Source organism: Fukomys damarensis, unplaced genomic scaffold, assembly GCF_012274545.1.
Source record: "Fukomys damarensis isolate Sample0158 unplaced genomic scaffold, DMR_v1.0_HiC HiC_scaffold_35, whole genome shotgun sequence".
NCBI lineage: Eukaryota > Metazoa > Chordata > Mammalia > Rodentia > Bathyergidae > Fukomys > Fukomys damarensis.
Genome location: NW_022900947.1, coordinates 29,125,223 through 29,151,314, shown reverse-complemented (window position 1 = coordinate 29,151,314; position 26,092 = coordinate 29,125,223). Strand labels below are relative to the sequence as shown.

At 40.4% G+C, this 26,092-nt stretch overlaps 1 protein-coding gene and 1 pseudogene across 6 annotated transcripts in view; one reads left to right on the top strand and one right to left on the bottom strand.

Moving 5' to 3' along the window:
• The window catches only part of Tbc1d1 (TBC1 domain family member 1), a 197,600-nt gene that overhangs the window by 80,508 nt on the left and 91,000 nt on the right, over window positions 1-26,092 (bottom strand). For all 6 annotated transcript variants that reach the window (XM_010625081.3, XM_010625080.3, XM_010625083.3 and 3 more), the window contains exons 2-7: window positions 21,721-22,194; window positions 19,169-19,258; window positions 17,174-17,278; window positions 16,519-16,651; window positions 10,942-11,033; window positions 4,898-5,008 (exon numbers count right to left, since the gene is read on the bottom strand). In XM_010625081.3, coding sequence (XP_010623383.1) covers window positions 4,898-5,008; window positions 10,942-11,033; window positions 16,519-16,651; window positions 17,174-17,278; window positions 19,169-19,258; window positions 21,721-22,194 — 1,005 coding nt within the window. The remainder of the gene's footprint in view (window positions 1-4,897; window positions 5,009-10,941; window positions 11,034-16,518; window positions 16,652-17,173; window positions 17,279-19,168; window positions 19,259-21,720; window positions 22,195-26,092) is intronic.
• Window positions 23,150-23,269, top strand: LOC117284289 (annotated as a pseudogene).

The following is a 26,092-nucleotide window of genomic DNA, read 5'->3' as shown; positions in this document are numbered from 1 at the left end:
ATATGTATATATATATATATATATATATATATACAAATCCATATATTACATGTAGTGAACTTTAAATGAAAGGTGGTGTACCACACAACAACTCATTGTGTAATTAATTTTCCTCAGTGCTGGTTTTGAGATTTATCAATGTTGACAAATGTTCTTGGATTCACTCACTTCAACCAAAGCTCAGTGTCTCACTGTATAACCAATTTAATAATTTCCTGTTATTAAACATTATTCTCTTTTTTACTCTTACAAAAGAGACCATGGTGAGTTCTCTCACCCAGAGTTCTTTATGCATTCATGTGAAAGGTTTCACAAGAAAAGTAATTAGGATGTCTGAATTACTGGGTTACTGGGACTATGAATCTTTAGCTACACCAGATAATCTCATCCAACTTATTTCCCTTAAACAGCATTAATTAATACAAGTTCCAGTATACACACGAGAGTTCACCTTTACAAGACATTGTCAAATCTTTCACACATTTTGGCCAATCTGACATTTTCTTTGATATTCTCTTACTATTCCTTTCCTGAATCTCACTGCTATTCAGAATCTTTTAATTTTTTTTCAGTAATCTGCTGTTCTAAGATTTGATATTTTTTTAAATACAAAAATCCTAATTTGCCAATCAATACTGCACATTTCTCAAGGCAAAGAGAAAGGAAAGGTTCTGATAAGAACTACATTCACCTTCATCCAGAGACCCATGATTTCATTCCTATGAGCATTAGAACATGCACTCACAGAAGGACGACTAGCTAACATTCGCCTTTGTGCTTCCCTAGGATGGAGCACTTGAACTCTGGACTTGGAACTTCTGATTGCCCAAGAGGGAGTGGACCAACGCTGGCTGCCAGGCTTACATGCCCGAGGCAACAGAGATTCACTCGGCAAACACTGTACTAAGTGCAGATCAACACAGATAAGTGCTCTACCAGTTGTGCAATGGTCCAGCACAATCTGGCCTGGAGGAGGCCTCCAGAATCAAGGGAATTATCCACCAAGAACTCAGCCCCAGTTCACTCACACAGTTAAGATGCTGAGAAATTGGTATCAAAAGTTTTCATAACACAGAAACAAACTGGACTGATAGTTCTGAGAAAGAAAATATTGGCTAAAAGTTTGAAGGAAGCAGTATCTGTTGGCAGATCCTACATAAAAGAAAAACTGCATTTGTGTGTTTTTATATCAGGTCTGAAGAATGTCCGCACCCTTAATTCAGGACTGCTTCTGCTCTCCACTACCTGCAAACAGACGCTTGTCTGTACGGTGCCGTAACTCAAATATAATTTGGAAATAATTTAGAAAAGAATTCACATTAAGGAAATAACATTCTTATTTATCTTAAAGTAAGCATGTAGATGTTTTTTCCTCTGTCTTAATCACTTTTCTTGTCACTAAGACACAATACCCACAACTTAAAGGAGGAAAGGTTTATTTTGACTCACATTTCAGAAATTTCAGTCTTTGCATGGTCAGCAGCATGGTGAAAGGGCCTGGGGAGGGGAAAGCTGCTGATGTCACAGCATCCAGGAAGCACAGGGCAAAGGGAGGAAGTTGAGAACAAAATACACCCTATCAGGCAGGCCATGCCCACCCCCTCACCCCGTATTTGCCTCTTCAAATCAGAACCCATCTCCTAATACTACATTTAACTACGGTGCCCCCATGATTCAATCACCTTTAAAAAGCCCCACCTACCAGTATGAACACCTGAGGCTTTGGGGGACATCAGATATAAACCATAACATTTTACCTCTGGCCCCCAAAAGACTCATATACATCTCTTTATGAAAAGCAGTCCATCACTAAAAGTTGCCAAGGTCCTAATAGTTCCAGCTTTGCTGAAAATTCCAAGTTCAAAGTCTCCTGATATTTAAAGCAAACTTTTAGCTGTGAGCCCCAGCAGAAATTAAAGATAAAGTTAAAACCTGACACTGTACAATGGCACAGGGTAAAGATTCCTATTGAAGAGGAACAAGAAGCCAGAAAGAAATCAAATCAAAGCAATACCAAAATCCAATCAATACCAGAAGCATTAAATCATATAGAACTGTGTCCAGTATGCAGCACAAGTTGCAGTGAGATGTGAACACCAAATGGCTTGAATAGCTTTACTCCTATAGCATTGCAGTGGTTGGTTATAATCGTCAAGGGTTCTCTCGTTTGAGGTCTTTGCTTACAACCTGCACTTTCCTCATATTCCACATTCCAGGCTTCTCTGACTTTTTAGTCAACTTCATTCTCAAGCTTCACACACTGCACTCTCAGGGGCATATTGCCTGAAATCTAAGTGGAAGTCCCCACAACTCTTGCATTCTGCAAGCCTGTAAGACCAGCACCACATAGATGACACCAAGGCCTGACACCAGCTCCAGAAGTAGCTATCCCCTTTGCTTCATGGCTGTAGAGACCTCTGACTATCAGAGTTCTGTGAACCAAATCACCAAGAAACCAATTTCTCCAGCAAGGTACCCTAGGACTCTCTTCTCAAAGCAAAGTCTTTCATTTTTATACCACTTAGCCTGTCCAGTGGGTGGGGTCTTTCTGATTCCTCATATGCCCTCAAGACGTGTTTCCTATTGTAATGTTGATGTAAATAACTTAGCTTCTTTTTAAAGCTAATCATTTTAGCAACCAAGCTCTCCTCTGCTCGAACTTTGGAAAAACTTTTAAAATAGGCTTTTCACTTCTGGTTTTCAGTATACACATGGCTAAAAGCCCAATACAGTACTTTGTCACAACCCTAACAATGGGCTGCCCTGAAATCTCCTCCACCAGATTAATTAGTCCACCAAACTTAATCTCGGTCTTCTATAAAGTCTTAGGACATGAACAAAATTTAGACAAATTTTCTGCTAGAGCATAATACATACTGTTTTGAGACTAACTGCCAGTGGAATCCTTGTTCCCCACTGAAACCTCTTAAGCCATCTTACTGTCTGCCTTTTTAACCAACATTCTCGTCTTCTGACAAAACTGAAGTCTGATCAGAAATCTCCCATCAAGCTCAGTTTATAGCATTCCAAAGGCTTCTTTAGCCAGTATCTCCAAACCTTTAAAAAATTTCTGCAAACCAGTGTCAAAGGCTTCTAAGGCTTCTGAACCACATAGTCAGATATAGTCATAGAAACAACCACAGGTCCATTAAGAAAATCTGTTGGTCATTTTTCTCATCGCTGGGACATAACACCTGACACCCACAACTTAAAGAAGAAGAGTTTTACTTTGGCTCATGTTAAAATCCTTGCATGGTCTGTGACATGGTGGAAGGGATTGGGTAGAGGAAAGTTGCTCAGATTGTGGCAGCCAGGAAGCAGAGCACAGAGGGCAGACTGTAGAAGGAGATATACCCTCCAGGTGACAACTCCAGGGACCTCTTCCGACCAGGCTTCACCTCCTAGCAGCACATTTACCTGTAGCATTCCTAAGAGTCACTCCATAGGACCTGCCAAGATTGTGAGCATTTATGGAAGTGGAAATATAAAATGCTCTCATCCACCATAAATGTTTCATTCCTCTTCCTAGCAGTCACAAGTTATTTCAAAATTATAAATTTCCTGTCAGAACAAGTCAGACTAACACAGAAAAATGCCAGAACAAAGAAAAAAAGCAATCAATAGCACAAATAGGGAGAAAAGGGTGAAAGAGGAACAGCAATAATCCCAGAAAATTGAAGACTGAACGAGCCCACCCACATATGCATGGGAGGGTGCAGAACCTCAACGCTGACAAGGTTTGTGGGGGGAGGACACCAGCAAACCAAGGTCAAAAGCCAGACAGAAGTGGAGTCACGGTCATTGCTACAGAGCCCTGAGTAGGCCTGTAAGTGGTGCACCACGATAACCCCAGCACTTTCAGAGGCTGAAGCAGGAAGATCACAAGACTGAGCATAGCAAGGGTAACCCAGTGAGATTCTATCTTAAAATAAATAAAAATGACTGGGAATACAGCTCAGTGCAAAGACCCTGGGTTCAATTCCCAGAATGGTGGGGAAACACACACACACACACACACACACACACACACTCACACACACACACTGTATATAATCTCCAAAAGTTCAGGAAAGATGCAGATTACCAAAGCTAACCAGAAGGCAGTTTCCATCTATGGGAAGGGGCACAGCACTGAGCTCTAAAGTGTCTTTTTCCTTTGGAATAAGCATTCTGAACAGGAAAGGAAAAAGAGCCACCCAGTTTTGGAAGTCTAAGGAGCCTGAATATCCTTCACTGATTTTTAGAAGTTAGCTGTAGCATACACACACACATTAATGATAACCCGACTTACAGGGGGTCAGGAGCAAGTGGTCCATGTGGCACCAGGTCTGTTGAGCAATCTCAAATCTGGAAGGCAGAGACCTGCCTATGGCCCAGCTTCTGACACAGCACCCCACAAATAGCAAAGCTAACTCAAGTTCTGGACAGCAGAAGACAGGAGGGAGACAATAACAACATATACATCGGGCTTTCTAACATTGTATCTAACTTGTCAGTAACATGATCCTACATTATTGTAACATTTACATTTCAAAGAAATCCTGGTATTTTAAATAATTTCAAAGACAACCATATAATGTCATTGTCATTTTTCAAGGGAGAAAGGAGAGGTGACAGAGACCAGTTCTCTGCAAGTCACACAGTTCGTAGCTTAATTCTCAGTGCTCTATGCCACATTTCCAATAAAAGCAATGGTTCCACCCATCTATGATGTCAAGACACTTTTCTCAACTTCTTCAACCATAATCTTAACATTCCCAAATTTTCCTTACATGTGCAACAAATGAAAATAAAACAGGGAAAAAGAAAGAAGTTTCAGTGCTTCACAAAACCCTCAAGACTTTGTGCATAAAGTGGGTGCTTTAGGAAAAAGTTTCAAGAGACAAAAGTGCCATACCTGCTTTATCTCTCCAATATGGATGTGTTCTTTTTGCTTCTCTTCATATAAACATCTCAGAAAAGAAATGATCAATTCGTTCTCTCGCTGCTCATTTCTTGGTCTCAATTTCTTTTAAAAATAAAAAATAAGCAATATTACATTTTTTAAAATTGTCGACAAAATTGCTAAACCACCTTTGGAGGTGCTACCAGCTTCTACCTAATATCTACCGTAGTGCCTTTTACCCAGTTCTCCCACTAGGGGGCATTAATGATCCTAACAGTGAAGATGATTTATTAAAAAGGAAACTGGAGTATGGGCTAAATTTATTTTTCGTCCTTTTATCTAAAATAAATTTTTAACATCAGATGAAGGCAATCAAAACATTTAATAAACAGTTTTTAAAACAGAAGAAAGAATCAAAATCTATGTAAACCATCCGAGGTCAGGAGTCAAATTAAGCACACATCTTATTAGCTCTCACGGTTAGCAAACTAGAAAGGAAGAGCAACTGGGTTCAGGGTTGTGGTTTCACATGTCAGATTGTTCATCAGGAAGGACTCTGTGGGATCCCCATGATATAAAATTCCACAGCTGGGTCCCCCACCACCCTCTCCCCTTCCACCCGCCCACTTCCTCCTTCTTTAAATCCTCTCTATGCCTTTTGATTTTTCAACAGGGCAGCAGCAAAGCATACTGGACTAGAAATCAAGACAAGTACGATCTTGTTGTTGAGCAAAACCAGGTAGGTTATCTCAGCTCCCTCCTCTGTTAAAAGGAGGATGTGCACAAATAAATTCCACAGTATCGAGCTTCCAAATTTGCTGGATTTGAAATATCAGTCAAGGTCCATGTCTGTAAGGTCATCTAATTTAACATAGTATTTTGTCTGAATGTGAAGGAAACAACAAATTACTCTGGAGATACACGATGATCTAGTCCATAAACTTCTGAAGTAACTGAAGAATTCTCATTACCCTGTATTTTTCTCTCCTTAACTCTAAACTTCCAGCCTGCCCTTTAACACTGAGTCAGGCTGTAGCAAATAGGTCAACGGTTCAAGGTGGCAACCACCTTCTCCAGCCAGGTGAGGAACAGTGGTATAACCCTTCATGTCACAAGCAGCAGAAGCAAAGGGGCCCTAATCCAGAACCTGGGACAAGCCCATCTCTGAGAGAATCATTTAGAAGGCAAGCTGTTCCTGTTACTCAAGGAAAGGACAGTCTACCATCAGGAGAGTTTCTGTTCACTAAGGACTTCCTCCTCTTTTTCAAATGTTTTACACGTCAAGCAGACTTTCTCAACTTGAACTCTCGGCTATGGATCTTGATGTCACAAGATTTCTCGTCACAGGCAACATCTGAATTTTCTTCTAGAGTGGATTTCCATGAGATCCTCAAAAAAGGAAAATGGTATTCAAATACCACAATTTCAGCTTAAGGAATAGCTCTCAAGGTTATAGGTATAGAGTCCACATGTCCACAAAACAACAGGAAATCTCATTCATTCACTGCCAGTGGGAATGCAAAATGGTGCAGCCACTGTGGAAAAGAGTTCAGCAGATTCTGACTCTTACCAAAGGACCCAGCAGTCCCTGGCATTTACCCAAATGAACTGAAAACATATGTGCATAAATAAACCTACACATGGATGTTTACAACAGCTTTATGTATAACTGTCAAAACCCACAAGCAACCAAGATGTCCTTCAACAGGTGAATGGATAAACAAGCTGTGGTACATGCACAGAATGGGATGTTATTCAGCACTAAAAGAAACGAGCTACCGTATCAAGTCATGAAAAGACATTAGGGAACCTTCAGTGCTTATGATGATTTCAACTATTCTGCATGGTGGATCCATGACATTATGGTGCACTGTCCAAACCCCTACAAGGAACCTGAATGTAAACTGGAGACTGGTAAACATTAATGTAGCAAGTGTACAACTGTAGCTGTCAATTGTAACAAATGTATACTACTGTGAGTTGTTACATTATCAATAGGGGGAAAGTGTGGAGTAAAAGGCAGTGAAAAGTTACTTTCCACCTAACTTTTCTGTAAACTGTAAACAACTGTTCAGAAGCTACAGATTTAGCTCAGTGGTAAAGTGCTTGCACAGCACGCACAAGGCCCTGGGTTTTATCCCCAGCACCGAAACAAACAAACAAATAAAACAACTACTTAAAAAAATGGAGCGGTGGGAGTAGTCCAAGGAAGCTGATGGGAATCCAGGCCTCCAAGCCCCTACAAAAGCAGCATCTGCAAGTTCACCCATTCTTTCCTCTCCTGTGTTTTTAAACCTTGGGGGTACTTTCACAGGAAATGTGGTTTGCTTGGAAAACTTCTTCATGATTGTTTATTTCATGCAGTAAGCATGCAATATGTAAGAGGAGTGCTAATACATTGTCCCTCAATTTATACATGAAACAAACTATTCACAGAGTCAGCAAATGAGCTGAGAGAGCACAGTACATTGCCATCATTGGCACCCATTAAAAATTGAGGCCATGAACCAGAATTTGCAAACCCAGAGCTCATTGCACAACAGGAAGTCACTAAAGCAGCAAAATGCATGTCTGTGGTGTTAAAAGGTCAGTAAAGGTTTCCTCAAAATAATTCTGAAACATGATGAAAGGCTACACCCCAATTCAGCTGGGTGACTTTGCCATTAACGTGGCAAATCTCTATTTCTTCAAGTTGACTAAGTTTTATAAACATTTGTTAATCAAAGAGACAAATCCAAGGAAAATAATGGTAAATTAAGTGTATAGCATCACTTGTAGTAAAAAATGAACTTGTCCGTACAAAATTATGTCCCAAGTAAGAACAGTTTTCACCCTAGGCAGTGATGTGGGAGGCTTCCTCACGCCAACCAGAAAGGCCCTATTTCTTTATCTTGGTGTTGGCTGCACAGGTATCCTCACCTTGTAAGAACTTGCTGAACTAGGCTCCAAATGGTGGTGTATGCTAGTAATTCCAGATCTCTGAGAGGCTGAAGCAAGAGGGTCAAAAATCCAGGCCCAGGGGCCAGGGATTTAGCTCAGTGGTGCTGTCTGCCTAGCAAACGCAAGGTCCTGAGTTAGATTCCTGGTACAAAAAACAACACAAAAACAAAAACAAAACCCCCAAAACAAATTCAAGCCCCACCCGGGCAAAGGGCAATTAGTGACTTAACCAGACCCTGATTCAAAAACAACTAAAAATTAAAATTTTCAATCTCCAGTACTGAAAAGAAAAAGAAAAAGAAAATCACTGAACTTGATTTATGTGCTTTTCTATAGGTATAATTCAATAAAAAAATCCAAAACAACTAATTGCCTTTCAAAGGGAACAAAACTAATTTTGTTATGTTTCTTAACCTAATTTCTAGAAGGGGCTCATGAAGTTGTGTAAAGGTAACTGAAAAATAAATTTACTCCACTGATGATGAATATCAAAGGGCTGAAAGTCTACGGTGTAACCAGGAAATCACTTAAAAAGACAACACTCACTTGAACACTATATTCTGATACGTTTTTTTTTAAAAAACTTTAACCATGTCTTACATAAGAATAGTTTCTAAACCACGGAACCAAGCTGATATAGTTTTTACAAAGGATCTTCTGAAAGAAGGATCTTCTGAGCACTAATCCTTATCTTGTGAATAATCATGCTATTCAATGAATTACTAATGTCTACTCTTTTTCAAACCAGCCTTACTTCAGCTTGAGAGTAGGTTTGGCCCTGGGCCAGCAGAGGAGCGGTAGGAGAAGGGAGCAAGGACCCGGCTGGGTCATCTGCATACATGTACACCTACACGTAAGTGTGAGAATTACACACTTCTGACAATGCACCAATAAAAAGGAGGTTCTGCAGTGAGTCCTCTTGTGAAGAGAGGGCTAAGCAGGGCTGCACATCCACCGGGTGTCATGTCCTTAGGGTGCTCAGATCAGTGGTCACCTCCTGCACCATTCACAGTTATTACCGGATTTCTTTTTACTAAGTAATCATGCACCATTAATTTCAATAGCAGTTACATTTGCCTTACAAGAATTTGCCTTAAGGGAGTTTTTCAGAAACAAATTACCCTCCAAGAAAGAATGCAAAGAAAAATATTTACCATTCTATTATAAAAGGACTCATAAAACAGCAAGTCATGTTTTTATGGCCTCTTTAAAATGTGTGGTTTTCAAACACATAAGCAGACGAGCTACCTAAAAAGAAATTGATGACCCGATTCAGAAAACATCTTAGAAAAACCAAGATTGGTTATGAGGAGGTAATTCAGCAGGTCTGTCAATGGCCGCTGGAAGAGCAGGGACCATTGTGAATGCTTCAAGGGAGAGGTAACTTAGGACGGATAACAAAGTATATACAGGTTCTGCAAAGCCAAGGAACGATTATTATTTCTTTTCTGGTTCAGAGAAAAAACTAACAAAGCAGAGATGTCTAGAACAAAACAATGAGCCCTGGGACATTTAACTGCTTTTTTTTTTTTTTTAAGCAAAATGTTGTCATTTGCTTTTTTCTAAAGTCTCTTTGCCATGTGTGTTAGTGTCTAAAAACCCATGGAAGAGACAGGCTCTTAGAGTCCTAGCTGTTAGAACTCCTCTCTGCAGCTGTGTGGTGTACACCTATCCTGAGCCGCTGCATGCCTCAGGAAAGTTACAGGCAGCATGTAAATGACAGCGGAAAGACACATAGGAAAGGGGGTGCATCTCTCCGTGCCTCACTAGCTCCACACCGGGGAGAGGATCAGCACCCAGCACTATGGCTTTGGCTGTAAATGAATTAACAATCAGAAGCAACTTGTTCACTCCTTATACCAAGTACAAATCACATTATAGTTGTCTAAGAGACCAAAGATGTCTAAAGAACCTTTAAGAAAAGACAAGGCACTGAGTGCAGAGTTGATTCAGAAAATAAGAGAACATAAAATCAATTGAAAATTGTGAAAATTACCCTCTGGTCCAGTGACAGTGAACCTTTCAGAGCTTTCAATGATAACAGCCTGCTGCGCTACACATGCCACCGGTTTGCCACCACTGCTCTAGTCAGATTGCGCAATTTTTAAAAATCCTCCTGTGCTTTCTATCTACAAATACATTCCAGTCTTACTGCACAGGAACAAAGGAGTGAGAGACGTACTCTAACATGAGTCTAAAGACAAAAGGATAAATCCTTTATTTTTTTTTTTTTTTAACACAAACAGAAAACAGATCTTGGGCCTCTGGCTAGTCTTTTCCTAGTGAGGGGGCAGAGGGAACTCAATCCACACAGCTGCCAGCCTTGTTTTGTTTAACCACTCCTTTGTGTATGGATCTGCTGGTCACCAGCACACCACCCCTCAAAAAGAAGAGAGATTTATTCTTTATTCTGATATGCTCTCTTTCCTAGAAAAGTACCAGAGAACCACAGAAAATGCCCCTGGGTGAAAACAGACACGCAATTTGTGATGAGCTCATTAAAGATTCATGATGAACAGACTCTGGGCATGCCAGCACCCATGGCACGGTTTCCTTATCATACGCAGCGGCTCAACACAAGCTGCTTCTGAAGTCTAAGGCAGAAAGCTGAGGAACCTGTTCTTGGTGGTGGTGATGGTGGTTGCTGCTTTTTCCTAAATTTGGTAGGTTATATGGTTCTAAGCATGCAATGTGACCTAAATTGATATTCCAAACTAAAAATTAAAAAAAAATTAAAAAGGCAGGAGTTAGAACTGTGTTCATATGCATGCCCAAATGGATTCAGATGTCTCACGTGACTCCCACGCTGCAGGCTGAAATCCCAAACTGGAAGGGCAGAGGCGAACATACTGACCAGAGTCCAGGTCTTCTATCTCAGTTTCCTTGCTCTGATATTTTTAAGAGGATGAAAACTCTGTATCCCTCACTCTGACAATGAAAGCCAACAGTTGACAGAAATGGGGTCCTGCAGTTCTCAACTGACCCTATGAGGGGACTCTTAACAATGACACTGGCAAGGCCTTTGTGGGCTATGACGTCACTCCATGAACACAACACTACATGGGAAGGCTGTGGCCTTCGCTTTCCTGCTAGAAACCACAGCCTGTGCACCATACCTGCACCTCCTCAAAAATGGTTGCCTGCTCCTGATTAGTCAGTGTTGTCAGGTGCTTCTGGAGTTCTAATTTGGTTTTGGAAGAATTCATTCCTGTTAAGAGAAGAGAGATGTGATGAAATTACTTACAAATCATGAGTTACAGTCAGCTTCCTCCACACTCACTCCCTTCACCTTTCCCCAAATTCAGGCTGTCCAGCCTTTAAAGAACCTGCAATGATGGCGTCATCATCTCCTACCTGTGCTCTGATGTGTGAGGCACTGGATAGGAAGCACTGATACCCATCAGCTCATTTGCTCCCTAAACCAACCTGATAAGATAGGATGTTGCTGTCCTTCCATCACAGTGAGGGAACTGAAGCCCACAGAGCTTGTAGAATTTCCAAAGCCCACACACCAGTACTCTAAATCAGGTTTTCATGGTTCCAAATTATTTTATCCCCAAGACACTTGATACAATCAGAATATCTTCAGAGAATAATAATTCTCATGATATTTATACCTGAACATGAAAACTTTTCCTTACGGAAGAATAACTAGCACTCAGTTAAATAACTGACCCACATTAGTATCTTGTATGTTAGGTTCCTTTCACATAAAAGTAACTCATGTACCTAAGAATTCTCCTTTTACCCTTATATGCTTATCAAGTCTTAAAACCATTTCATTAACATTATAAAGAACTTTGAGGAAAACTTATACAAATAAAATCCCCCTGGTAAAATAGTAGTGCCCATCAAAATGTTATAATTAAGAAGTCCCATCTCCATGTGAATAGAGTTTAGGTCCTGTTTTGTCTTTTCTTGATGTCCAGAGATAAATGTCACATAAGATGAGAAGACTAAGAATAAAGGAATTTGCTAACCCAACTGCCTTGGGGAAAGAACCTGCTGCTGGTTCCCTTTCCTCTGAGGGGAGCACCCTTTCCTCAAGCCATCCTAAGGAGGGACCTCAAGCAGGAGCTGGGGCAGTTCTGGGCTGAAGAGCAGAGTGGATACTCCTACAGGCTGAAGATCACAGGGAGGAAACCCTGTCATACCAGGGACTTGCCTGGAGGGACTTGGAAATCAGACATTCATTTTACAGCCAAATTTGTTGACGTCTAAGAAGCCTGGTAACTGTCAAGAGTCAGGAGGCCCAGAAATAGCCAGCCTGGCCCAGCCACTGTTCTCCCTTCCCAAGCAGCCACAGGCAGAGCCAGCCCTTCTAATAGTCCACACTGCAACAGACTCCTATTCCAACTGCTGCAGTAATGTCTACTTCCAGAATTGTTCCTTCCTCTCATTTTTTAACCAAACATAAGCCTTAAAAAGGGCACCATTAGAACAATCAGTATTACATTATTGAACATTTCATATGCATTTTCTCATTTAATCTTCAAATAATTGTTGACATAAGCCTACTTTTCTAGTAATCCTCAGGTAGAGATGAAAAAACTGAGGTTTAGCAAAGTCAAGTATTTTTTCCAAAGTCATTAACTAAACAAGGGACAAAGTGAGAATCTGAACCATGTCAGCCTCCAGACACCAGTCTTGCACTTCAATGCCTCCCTGATCAGCAGAGCCATGTCACCTGACACAGGCGGCTTCCACACAAAAGTGGATTCAGAGTTGGCTTAAGGTGTTAGAAGGATAGGTAGCTTGGTCAGAGCATAACATGCATACTCTCTGGCCTGCAGTCAGCTAAGGAAAGCCAGCGAAGCAGATACCAGGCTTTACTGTATACTAAAATACTGTGGCAAAATAATGCCTAAACTTATGAATACAATAATCATTTAGTAATCACTAAGAAAAATCCTCCCCAAATATGGAAGAAGTCTCTGACAAAGTCTAAGCATTCTATTTTGGAAATACTATATCGTTTGGTGAAACAGTCACAAAGAGGAAAAAACCCTAAAGTCTAAACAGAGTGAAACTGAGCATTCATTTGGCCTGGCACAGAGGTGCACCAAGTAATCCTAGCACCCTGGGAAGCTGAGACAAGAGGATTGAAAGTTTGAACCCAGCCTGGGAAACTTAGTAAGACCCAGCTGCACATTAAAATTTTTTTTAAAAGGGCTGTAGATGTACCCCAGTTTGAAACCCCTAGGTTTAATTCCAAGTCCCACCAAAATAAAGGGGAAAAAAGTAAAGGCTTGACAACTCTGGACAAAATCATAAATGTGGCCTCTCCTCATTCACCAGATATGAAGGATCATCCTACCAGACCTAGCCTGATGCAGGGTGCCTCAATTCGTCAGGTCCTTCCTGCCCTATGTCAAGCCAGGTGATCCCACAAAGGTCTCCTCACCTTCAGCCACTCCGGCATCCATGCTGATACCATCTCCTCACAGGGACCCATGTGATGCCAAGGGGGGATAGGGAGCAAGGAACAAATCAGAAAAACGTTGTTGAGGGAATCCCCTTATCCGAGAGGCTGCTCACACTGCCAGCCAGTGCTGAAAAGATCTTACTAAATGAAGCTCTGGTGAATGACTGCTCTCAGAGCAAAAGAAAGCCTCAGTCTAGATTTTTTTGAGAAAGTATTAATTTTATTAATCACCTAAATGGTCTAACTTAAAAAAAAAAGCAAAATACAATCTGAATGCAACCAACACTTGTATAGTTGTACAGCTCAAGCCGAGAACAGAGTGCAGCCACCCCCTTGCAGGTTGTACATGCACAGCAGAGCGGCATGTCTGGTGTCATGGACACAACAGAGTACTTACTTATTCTAGTTTACTGATTCTGGGGCTTAGCCTGACATGCGGTGGTTGAGGAAACATGGGGTATGAGTCTCGCTTCTTGAGGCCACATCAATGGGCCTGTGGTGTTCCTCATCAGACAGTAACTTCCTGTTGGGACTATCCTTATAGTGAACTTCAGTAAATCACTTCATTCTACTTATTAAGCAGGAAACAGCAGAAAGCAAAGGACTCCCAAACTAGCCATAAAGTGATTAGCATCCCCTCAACTGAGGGTGCCCTCAAGAGTATCCCACCTATGCCCTTGGAAACCGTCCATCCTGTAAGTGACACATCCCTCCCCACACTTTTAGCCTGTTGGATGGCTGGTTTTTACATTAGTAGAGCTTTCTGCTTTGGTTGTTTTGTTTTATAAAACATGAATTAAATGATTATTTCCAAAACTGCAGAAGCAAAATCCCTAGCTTGATTAAACTTTCAAACTATAACTTTCTGAAAACTCAGCCAAACCAAACAAAGATTTATCAAGGGGAACTCTGGACTCACTCCAGTTCTGCAGATCAGGATCCACTTTATCTTCAAGGCCAAAGTCATTGCTGGCTTCTTAATGAACTCTTAAGGGACCTTTCTGTCATCATTTACCTTATCTTGACAACCATTAAGGAAAGGGTTAGTGATCCCCTCAGTTGTGATCTCTAGTTAAAACCGGACTTTCCCAGATATGTTTCATATGTCAGCAAAACACAGTCTAAAATATTAATCATGTTCACTTTAAAGAGCACTGTAATGCCACAAATGAACCTTCCCAGACCTTAAAATGTCAACTATTTTATTTTAAAAAGGAATCAGACACTACTTCACATCCATCTGGATGGCTACCACTAAAAACAACAAAAGAATGTTGGTGAGAATATGGAGAAATTGGAAATGTCCTGTTGTATTGACAATGGAACTGCAGAATAGTAAAACTGTTACAGAAAAATGTGGCTGTTCCTATAAACTTAAACATAATTTCCATTTGATCCAATAATATCACTTCTTTGTATACACACAAAAGAACTAAAAGCAAAAACTTGGACATTTATACAGCAACATTATTTACCAAAAGATGGAAGCAACCAAAATGGCCATCAATGGATAAATAAACAAAATGTGGTATATACACATAAGGGAATATTATTCTGCCTTAAAAAATAAATTCTGACATGTGCCACAACATAAATGCACCTAGAGGACATTATGCTAAGTGAAATAAGCCGAAAACAAGAGGATGGATATTCTATAATTTCAATTATATGTAGTACCTAAAACAGTCCAATTCATAGAAACAGAAAAGTAAATGGTGGTTGCCAGAGAGTGGGGTAAAGGAGGAAAGGGGAGTTAGCGAATAATGAGTTGTGATTTGGGAAGATTAAGAAGTTCTGGGGATACATAGAGGTGATGATTACACACTTGTAGACTGACATAACACCACTACACCATGAGCTTAAAAAACTTAACACGAGAAGCTGAGCATGACATGCATGCCTGTCATTGCAGTTACTTGAGAGGCTGAAGCAGGACTGCAAATGTGAAGGCAGCTCTAGCAACTCAGCTCCGCAACTCATCCTATCTCAAAAATAAAAAGGGTTGGGGATGTAGCTCAGTGCCCCCTGGGTTCAATCTCAAGTACCACCAAAAGTAAATAAATAAATAAAAACTTAAAATTGTAAACTTTATATTATGTATATTTTTACAATTATTAGAAAGGAAAAATCAGACCTAAACGTCAGTTAACTTTTCATTACAAACTTGTAGCATATAGGTATTCTAGATACAAGGGAAATGGTCAAATCTTTTTCTTTTCATAATAACATGGGTGGTTTACATTTTTTAAAAAACACATAAAAAAGTTTTATGAATGAAACAAAGTACAAAATCAAAAAGAGAGATATAAACCTTCCCAAATTCCCCCAGAGCAGCATCAAAATGATGTACTGTGACCTCACCCTGGTTTCCACCCTGCTCTCCCACAAGAAGAGTCCTGCCCAGGAGGGGCCTCCTCCACTCTAAAGGTTCAGGCTGGCCCCTCAGGCTCAGAATTTGCTAAAAATCAGGAGTTAGCAGGCATCCTCCCCTAGCATGGCATTGTTCTGGAAAGATAGGGCTGTTGAGGTAACAGCAAGGGCTTTCCCACCTGGGATCAGTTCCCAGATTCATTAGATACTAGCTTATTCCTAGATGTCTCTAATCCCCATTTATATATAAAATATGCAAAAATAAGTAGTCCCTTTTCTTCCCACCTGTGAGGAAGTTTAAATGGATAACAAATGTGAAAGAAAGCACCTAGCACAGTGCTTAGCATCTTAAGGTATTCAATAAATATTAGCTGAAAATCATAGCACTTTTATTAGGGTTTTTCCCTAAGATCCATTTCTAGAGATCATGGTCAGTACAGTCACCATTTCCTTTATCATCACTCATTCACTCCGCACCTGCAAGTGTCTTCTGCCCACCTCTCCATTAGAACTGTACTGGCAGAGGTCACCAATGGCCTTCTGATGGAAAACCCTAGTGGTAACTCTGCAGGTTCTCTCTTACTAGAACTCCCTGTAGTGGCCACAACCCTGACAGACATTACTGGTTTGGTGACCTCTGCTTCCATGACTCCTCCACTACTGCTGGAGTAGCCAGAGGGGCCATGGCAGAAGTGGGGCAAGGGTCTTATCCTCAGCCCCCAGCAAAACCTCAGACACACAAAAGGCATCTGCTACATGGTCAGAGCTCACCTATGACCTGACCTGTGTCTCACGGGATCCTTGGTCAGGTGGCGCCCTGCAGCAAATGCCACCACCTAATCAGGACTCTCTGGCCTCTTCAGCTCCCACCATGCACAGTGGATGGTGCCCCACTCACCCTCTATCCTCTCACAGAGCTTGTGCAGACCCTGCAAGGGGCAGGCCTCACACAGCTGGGATGGAGCCTTCGCTGTCTGCTGCACTGCAGCCACTGTGAAAGCCTGCTTCAGGGTCATCATGATTTCGTCAACCTAATGGAAGAGAAGAGAAATTATAGCCAGCAACAAGTCAACTTCAGGTGAGTGGGCTGAAATGTCAGGAATCTATGGAAGAAACAGTAACAAGTTTTTTCTGGACTATTCTACACAGGTTAGCAAGATAATAATGGCAATAACTGCTAGACTTACTATCTGAGAAAATTACCTGGAGGCTTAAAGCTCTTACAGAAGATAATGCAAAAGGAAGAAATATAATCAAAATATAAATTAAACACTGAGTAAAAAGCAAACTCTTTTGATCAAAAGTCCAGAATTATTTTTAAAAACCAAATAGTACCAGAGGGTGAGAGTGAGCATATTCTTCATAAATAACGAAACCTCAAACCCACGTTAAGTCTCAGATGTGTATGTACTGGCTAGTTATCAGTTACTGAGGGAAGAATTAAATAATGGTACATCATCCAGGTTATGTAGTTTTTCAGAAGGCAGAAAAACGAGTGAGGCTGAAGTTCCTTGTCCGTAAGGTACCGAGATAAGATGGGCTCATCCTCTCACCAGAGCTTCATTTGCGCACTGGAACACGTAGCAGACAAAATGAAAGCCGCCACCACCTGTAGACTCCCGGCAGATAAACCCAAAGTGGTCCACGTGTCTGATGCCCTGTGGATGGTGGGGGAAGGGGAGAGAGGCAGTGTGAGTCAGATCCGGCAGAAGCACCACTGCCAGAAACCTAAAAGGGCCCACAGTCCAAAGGAGTACTAGTAAATTACCACTTCCGCAGATTTTAAAATTTTAAAAAGATCTCTCAGATATGAAGAGTAACATTATCCTACTAAAATGTTATTTAGATTACTTCAAGAGAACTAAGGTTTGAAAATTCAAGTTCTAATGCTCATTTTAGCACTAAAAGAAAACAAAGAAAGCTGACCCCCAAAAAAAACAACTTTTCCTAGGCAGAATTCAAAACTATGTGAAAGAGCAAAGACTGATGAGAGATAAATGAAATACATCTGTACACACATGAACATTCATGCCTGTACACAAACTCAGACACACAAAGGCTAAAAAAATACTTAAAACCTATTTGTCCTCTGAAAACAAACAACAGATGAATATTAAAGTAGAATGCTATGGACAATGAAAAAAGAATTATAAATATACAAAGCAGAGACACTTTTAAACACAAGATACAAGGCCAAGGCTCTGGCATAGCTTCCTAAGAGATCTTAAATATTATGTAAATGTGTTTGGAAAGCATCAGCTAACAGAAGCGACCCCAGTACATATAAAGCCTCTCCTATAAACACTGACACAATGAGGTCTTCTGAAAGCTTCATGAGAGCTGACAGCTGGAAATTCAAGCAATCATAAACTTGCAAACTTGACTAGTTAGGAAATAGTAGCTATCACATTAAAAATCAAATACTTAACATGAGTATTTCAACACACATAGAAGAAAACCAAGGCAACATTCTGTGGATAATACTTTTCCTGACCAATATTTTCCAATAAACAATCACTGTTACATTTTGGTATCTCAAATAATGTTTCCTTATAGCAAATTAAGCATATGCTAGGACCTACTGCTTAAGGAGAAATATGATTTAGGAAAACATCTTTGAAAATGACTCCCTGTTACATTGGTGAAGAAAAATATTACTATTTTTCAAATTTTAAAAGAAAAATCCCTTTTTGAATACTTAAGTAGGTCACATTATAAATCAAACATTCAGATTTTTATTATCTTATTAATAATGGAAATTAAGTTAGAGTTTAAAAAACAGCCACATATAACCTTAAGTGATCTCATATTTGTTAGCATAATCCTAAGTGAAACTTTCACAACTCATAGTTGGCAGATTCCTGCAAAATTCCTCTGTGAAACTACCCGGCAGATTCTCAATATAGAGAATTTCAAATAGACACTGCATTCTCAGCAAAGCATCCTTAAAGATAAACACTAATATATTTTAAGGAAGAAGAAGCAATGATGATTCACACTACAAAAGTTACAAATTTTTGTAATGTAGAAATCAGCCAGGTGTGATGGCACAGGCCTACAATCCCAGCTACTGGGGAGGTTAAATTCAAAGGCAGCACGGGCAACTTGGTGAGGTCCTATTTCAATAAAATAAAAAGGGCAGGCTGCCCACACCGCTCAGGGCACATAGCTTGCCTAGCATACATGAAGCTCTGGGCTCAATCTCAGAACTATAAAAATAAAACATTTTTGTATGTATGTTTAAATATGTGTAAGAGATACACTAACATTCCTAATATAACGTGACTTGGAAACACTATCACCAGTAACCGAGAAAAGAAAAGTAGATCTATTTTTTCCAGTATGTTGTTGAGAACAAAATCCTTAATTTCAAAATTATATTTATAATTTGCTTTAAACTAAAGGAGGGAAAAATGTAAAAACCACAAATTAAGTACTTAGAAAATACTCACTATGTTACAATTTTAGCATTTGTTGTATAACAGAGAGTAACAGAATTATTTTTAAAAATTCAATTGTAGTTGAAACAATAACCAGTCTCCATTTACCTGAGAGCAAAAGGATATCTCCTTAAAATTTTTCTCCAATGCTATTTTTTTGGTGTCAGGACTGATGAGGTAAACTTCAGATTGGCCGATCTTAAAAGATAAACAGAGAGACTAGTTTCTCATGAAAGTTGCATTTAAGTTTACTATACATATTTCTCATGTCATGACCAATGTAAATATACAGGAAAGAGGGCAAGCTCTCACAAAATTATATGCCCTTGTAGAAAATCACGTCTAGGGTTAGATGTTAGGTGACACCAGACAACCACAGTCATTCATTCTCATGCATACAGCTGCAGCCTTCTGAGGGAAGGGACCACATATTCAAAAGCTAGCAGTGAAACCTCAGCACCACACCCCTTATAAGGAAGTGCGCTTGCTACATCAGTGAATAACCCAGAAAACAAGTTTCTCTTTAAAATTTCCAAAACATTTTCTAATGATTATTTTTGAAACTACTGCCGAAATAGTCTACCATTTTCACAGCACACACAATGTTCTAAGCATTCACATATACCGCTACTTACCTAACCCTAAAGTTAGAACATGAGCATGAGTAAACTATGTCCTATTGTCTATGAACACTGGGAAGACCTCTACTACAGCAGAGTGCTGTGTGCTGCCCCCTCCAGTTAACTGTGCGTGACTGGCCACCACAGGACATTCCCCGGGTACCATGCCTCCACACTGCTGGGCCCTTGGTTCCTGTGAGCACCACTTTCTATTCTACCATTTCAATTTCTTGGGGAGTCAAGTAATCAGAGGTCATCTCACATGCTGAGGCTGTCACTGTAACTCAGAGTCCCTTCTGCTCTAAAACTCTTTGCACCTTAATGTGGCATACAAACCAGGTATACAATCGCACTGGATGGAAAGCAGAGTACGGATCAGTTACACTCTCAATAAGGGGAACCCGCAAACATTGTCTACGGCATGGGTTTTACACTTTAAAAAGTTTTTGCTCACTATTTCTTCACTATATTCCAGTCAGTTGTGCCTGACAGGCTTTTTAACCCTCTCTCATGGAAATAAAGTATGATAAAAACTGACATCTTTAAAATGCAGTATTTTTCTAAATTAGCCTAGACTACATGTCTCTGTACAGTTACAGACCAATTTAGTGGTCCCCTTATATGAAAACAATGACCTTGGAAAATGAAAACAATGACCTCGATAGAGGTCAGTGCTTTTACCTTTACCTACATAATGAAGATAATCCTTATTTGTTTTTAAAAAGAATCACTGAAAGTTTCATAATGAAAAGTTCCTCCAGGTATTCTTATTTGGTTGTGGCTGAGCTATAGAAAATAAATCAGAATTTAAACTGGGGCAGAGCCTGAGAGTCCTCTCACATCCCACCACTTTGTGCCATTGGCTTGACAGTCTGAGGGCCTCACACCTGCCACTTCTCCCCGTCCCCACTGCCTTCACATTCCATGCTCCCCATCTCCTACCTGGACACTGTGATGGCTTCCTAATCTTTTCCTGTTTCTCCCTGGAATACATCCCTGTTCTGTAACCAAAGCCATTTTACACAGTGTTTTAAACCTTTCAGTGATTACCTGCTGGTTCCTCTTAGCAAAGCCCTGCCCTGTTTCCATCCTTACCTACTTTCCTCTAGGTGCCATTACCTGGCCTTCGCCCTTACCCAGCAAGTGTCCACTGGCGCCTCCTACAACATGTGCCAGGCTGAGCTCTGGCACAGTGTTGATGGCAGACACAAACCTATACCTTCACAAAGCCCAACTTCTTGGGGGTATATGGGACACAAAATACTTGTTTATTTATAATTATATCAGATGGGGATGAGCACCATGGAGAAAAGTTAAACAAAGTGGGAATTTGGCCTCACTAGCAGTTCATTTCTCCATGTTAACTAAATGCAGAGACTTATAGGCAATGAGGAGGCAAGACCTGGGACAACCAAGGGAATCCTGCAAGCAAAGAAAACACCAAGAACAATCACTATCTGGATCACTATCTGATCACTAACTGAATTTTAAAACTGCACCCATCCACAAGGGTTAACTTCAGTGGCCAACTTCCCTACTCTTGCCACTTCACTGCCTTGGGTTAAGCATAAAAATGATAAATTACATTTCAGGTACTTCTGCTCATTACAGAGAGTCAGCATTATGCCAAAGAGGCAGAGAGAAGGCCAAGGAAAAACCAGTATATAAAATATTTTCCACCTAGAGATTTTGTTGAAATACATTACCCTAAGTTAATATACATTATTAAAAATTTCTTTTGTGGCCTCTCTTACCTAGTGCAGCTGTTCTTTCCACATTGAAAATGTGTGTTTACAACCATGAGATGTAGGAGGAAGATTAAAAAACTGTACAAGGACAGTGGATGGATTCCAGTATGTTCCCTCTAATGATTTTAAAGGCTAATGTAAGGATTTTATCCTGAGAAAATTACCCATATAAAAATATATGGATTCAAGCATAAACTCAAAGGCATTTACGAAGATCTACTCAATAAGGCAGCTTCTCTAGAACACACATCTCAGAGGCTGCTGATGAATGCAGGGCTGCATAATATTTTACCGTGAATAGCATAGTTCGATTTTCCTCAATGTCTGTGGGCTGCACGATATGGTGCCCGCTAATCAAGTGGTTCTCGATGTCATTCTCCTCGAAGGAGCTGAAGAAGCTGCAGCTATGCAGGCCGCCATCCTGGAACTCCCGCCTGTAGGCCAGTGAGCGCAGCCCTGGCTGCGACAAGGACTTGCGCATGGGCCGGTGGGGGGGGCCGGGCGAAGGGACCCCATCAGCAAGGGGTGTGGGACCCTGCGAGGGTGGCTCCCCATCAGCCCTCAGGCTGCAGCTGACATGGTTGAACTTCTCGATGCACTCATCGATCAGGGCCGGTGGGGCCTTCTTGTGCGCCACTGTCACTCGGCCACAGAAGAGGACCTCGAACTTCTTGGCAAATGTGTCATCGAACTCAGATGGGCAGCGCAGCTCCCCCTGGCGGGCGATCTTCCCGGCCTGGCGGATGGAGCTGATGATCTCAGGCACCTGCAGGGAAGCAGCATGTTACTGGGTCCACAGGGGTCCGTGAGCTCCCTGGGACCCGGCCGGACCCCCACACTCTCCATAGGCACCTAAGACGCCTTTCGCCTTTCAGGCGGAAAACCTGCAACCTCCACAGCAGTACTGACCAAACTTTTCATTTCTGATGTAAATATCACAGATGAAAAGACTGTGCCACAGAGTTTGTCCTGCTCTGATGTCCTCCCTACTACTACCACCCTCTAGTTCATCCTGACGGGCTGGGTTCACCAAGGCAGTGTGTACATGAAGATGAACCCACACTGCACGGCTTGGACGAGGAGCAGGCCCGACACTAGGTTTAGTATTCACAGCTGATGAGAATGAGGCAGGCACACGAATTTGATCTTCAATATGCAGGGCCCAGTCATTGTTCTGATCTAATGCCTATACTAGCACATTTTTCTACATGAGGGAAATTCAGTTGATAGCTCGATAATTTCTACTTAACATCACAGAGGGAGAAACACGCCAGCCTCCCTTCCGATTCAGGTTAAAGGATCAATGTGTAGCACAGTAATGGGAGGTGGTCTTAGATTCTTAAAAGTACGTTGTGTTTTCTGTATCTATGACATAATTCCCAAAAGCCAAAGACTCAATAGACTTTTCTCTTTGTTGTTAAATATCAAGCATACCACCCTTCTGAGCCAGGCACAACACACACCTGTAATCTAAGCTACTCAGGAGACTGAGCCAGAATTGCAAGTTCAAAGCCAGCCTGAGCAACTCAGTAAGATATAATTTCCAAAAAAAAATTTTAAGAAGAGAGCCGGGGATTTAGCTCAGCGGTTCCACCACCTGCCTTACAAGCGCATGTACCCGAGTCTGATCCCCGGTACCAAAAAATAATAATAATAATGATAATAATTTTTTAAGAAGAAAATAATCTTTCTGCCATAAAGATTAGGATATAGCCTCTGTAATCGCTTCTCTGCCTTTTGGCTAAGATCAAGTGTAGGATATAGCCTCTCAAACTATTTTATATAAAGAATCAAAGAATCTGTAGAGATATTTTATTCTTTAAATAATTTCTGAAACATAAGACCTAAATAATATTTAATAAAAATATTAAAAACATAAGACCTAAATAATATTTAATTTTAATTTTTAAAAAATTCAAGCCACGCATGGTGGCACACACCTGTAACTCCAGCACTTGGGAAGCCAAGGCAGGAAGACCATAGTGAGTTCGAGACCAGACTGGGCTACACAGTGAGATCAAGACCAGCTTGTACTACACAATGAGAGACTGTCTCAAAAAACTGAAAAAAAACCTCAAAATGTCAACAGATAACAAGCATCTATGTACACTGATTATTGCTTATGCTCTGGCTCACAACTACACTGCCAAATAATTACGCATCATGTGGAGGCCCAAAACTGCTAATAAAGAAGATAGGACAGAGAAAAGAGAGAAGTCTAGCTTTCATTCCCACCTTTGCCAATAATTCACTATGGACTTTGGCAAAAACTGGACCAAGCACACTGGCCCATGTCTATAATCCCCTCCCCTTGGAGGCTGAGAGTAAGATTCTGCAAGTTCAAAGCCAGTTTGGGCTGCATAGTAAGTTCAAAGTTAGTATGGACTATATAGCAAGACCCAGTATCAAAACACAAAAGACAAAACTAAACTAAACTAAACAGCTACAGTTTCTCTTTGGGAGCGATGCTTATAAGATCATAAGATTTTTTTTCCCCAGGGTAAAATGGTTTTTATGTAGTAAAAAAGTAATTTTTCATACCAAAATAGCTAAATACAGGCAAAGAACTACCATGATTCTAAGTAACCATGTGAGGTCATTTTATGAGGAATCACATGAATCTTCCAATTAATCCTACTCTGAACAGAACAGTTGAAGTTTATTCAGCCCTTTGTCTTGTTAAAATACTTGATGTTTCTATGTGCTGTCTTCCACTGCATCTGAAGTAAGCAATAGTGTCTCTTATTACACATGGAAGTGGAGAGAAAATGTGTGAAGTCACAGGAATTTATAGCAACTCAGCAGTAAATAGAACAAACACAAAATAGAACACTTGACTGTTCCCTTACTTCCCAAGGTCAGAAGCAGCTGAAGTCTATACCATACCCTGGTCAGAGTTGAGGCTGTAGTCGTTTACCAACCACTGATCTCCAGAATGTTAGACACAATCTAAGACAGACACACTTCACTCAGTAAAAGACCGAAACCAATTCTTCTGTGATGAGTCTTGCTATTCAGGTACAAATTAGCTCAAACCTTATCAGTGAACAGATTAAAGTATACCCTACCTTTCAGAGTTATTCAAGTATATTAAGAGATTAAACTTTATCTATAAATTGTAACTTTATTGATAAGTTCAGGGTTTTTTTTGCTTTTGTCAGAACAGACCTGGAGTGCTGTTTCTCAAAAAGAATAGGCACAAGGTCCACTGGTGATGAGATCCTGAATTCCCCATCCTTTGTAACTCTGCCCTACACTCACTTACACTGACTTTTTACACAGGGGAATTCAGCCCTTTACTTCATTTTATTTCCAAACATTTTTCTAGGTATCTCTAGATGCCACACTAGGGACTCACCTGAGAGGAATTTGGATGTGTGCATGAGCCCCGGGGGCCAGGCAGCTTCAGACAGGATCACTGACAATGATGCAGGTGGCCTATGCTGGGAACCTGAACTAAGAATCAGGCACTGAAGACTCAGACACCCTGAACAAACAGGTTTTAGCAGACAGAAACCAAAGGTTGGTGATGACCCGGATGGGAGAGCTGAGTCCTGAGGATTACACTCAGTTCCTAGAGCTCTAGAAAGGACACTCATCTTGAAGACAGGGAGAGTAGTTGACTGAGGATAGGCTAAGGGCTGATACCATTGGGCTGGAGGTGGAAGTTCGTACAGATACATTAAAAAGAAGTAAGGGGGAAAATCAGAAATATAAGCAAAAAAAGAAAATACTAACCCCCCCAAATAAACAACTGAAAAATGTCAGGGTCATGCTTTATCTAGACTTTAAGAACATATAACTCAAGTTACGATATTTATGGCAAATAAACAGATCCCTTGGGCTCAAATACAATGAGGCAGGTAGAGGTTATTCTTATTGATAAGATCTGGGTATTTTCCATGAAAATCTAATTTAGTTTAGTCAAAGCAGTTAATACCTGCGTCATTTCAGTCTGCAGATAAGCAGATAAAGTAAATCAACACAACTGCAAAAAAGTCTGAGAAACACCTTAGTGGAATAAATTCAGCAATGGTTTGGGTTTGGTTTTAATTCTTATACACAGGAATAACAAAAATGTTACATAATTAAGATCAATTATCAACTCCCATGATAAATATAATAATATACTATGAACACGTGCTACATACATAACAAAATACATAACAAAACAAGAAAAAAAAACAACTAATGAAGAAACAGGCCTATTTGATACATAAAAACTGGGGATGTGGTTCAGTGATACAAGGCTTGCTTAGTGTATGCAGGGCCCCGGCACTGAGCCCCAGCACTTTACCAACCCCCCAATTACTAAACTCTTTTGTCAACTTACACTAATGCTCAAATTTGAAAGGAAATCTTTACCTTGTTTACAACCAAGAGAGGCTTCTACTCAATTCACACATTAATAAATGCACATCAAAAGATGAAGTTTTTGGAGAATGGTGAATGCTATTGTACAAGGAGAAGAAAACTGATACTCCAGGAGAATTAGAAATACTCACTTCTGTAAATATAAAGCCCTTACTAAAGCATTTCTTTTTAAGGGATTTAGGGATTTAAGGAATTAATTATAAATATACTGCAAGTGTATTTTATTCACAAGGATTTAGGAAAGAGTTCCTGAAACAGTATTGAGAACAAAACAAAACAAAAAAAAAAAA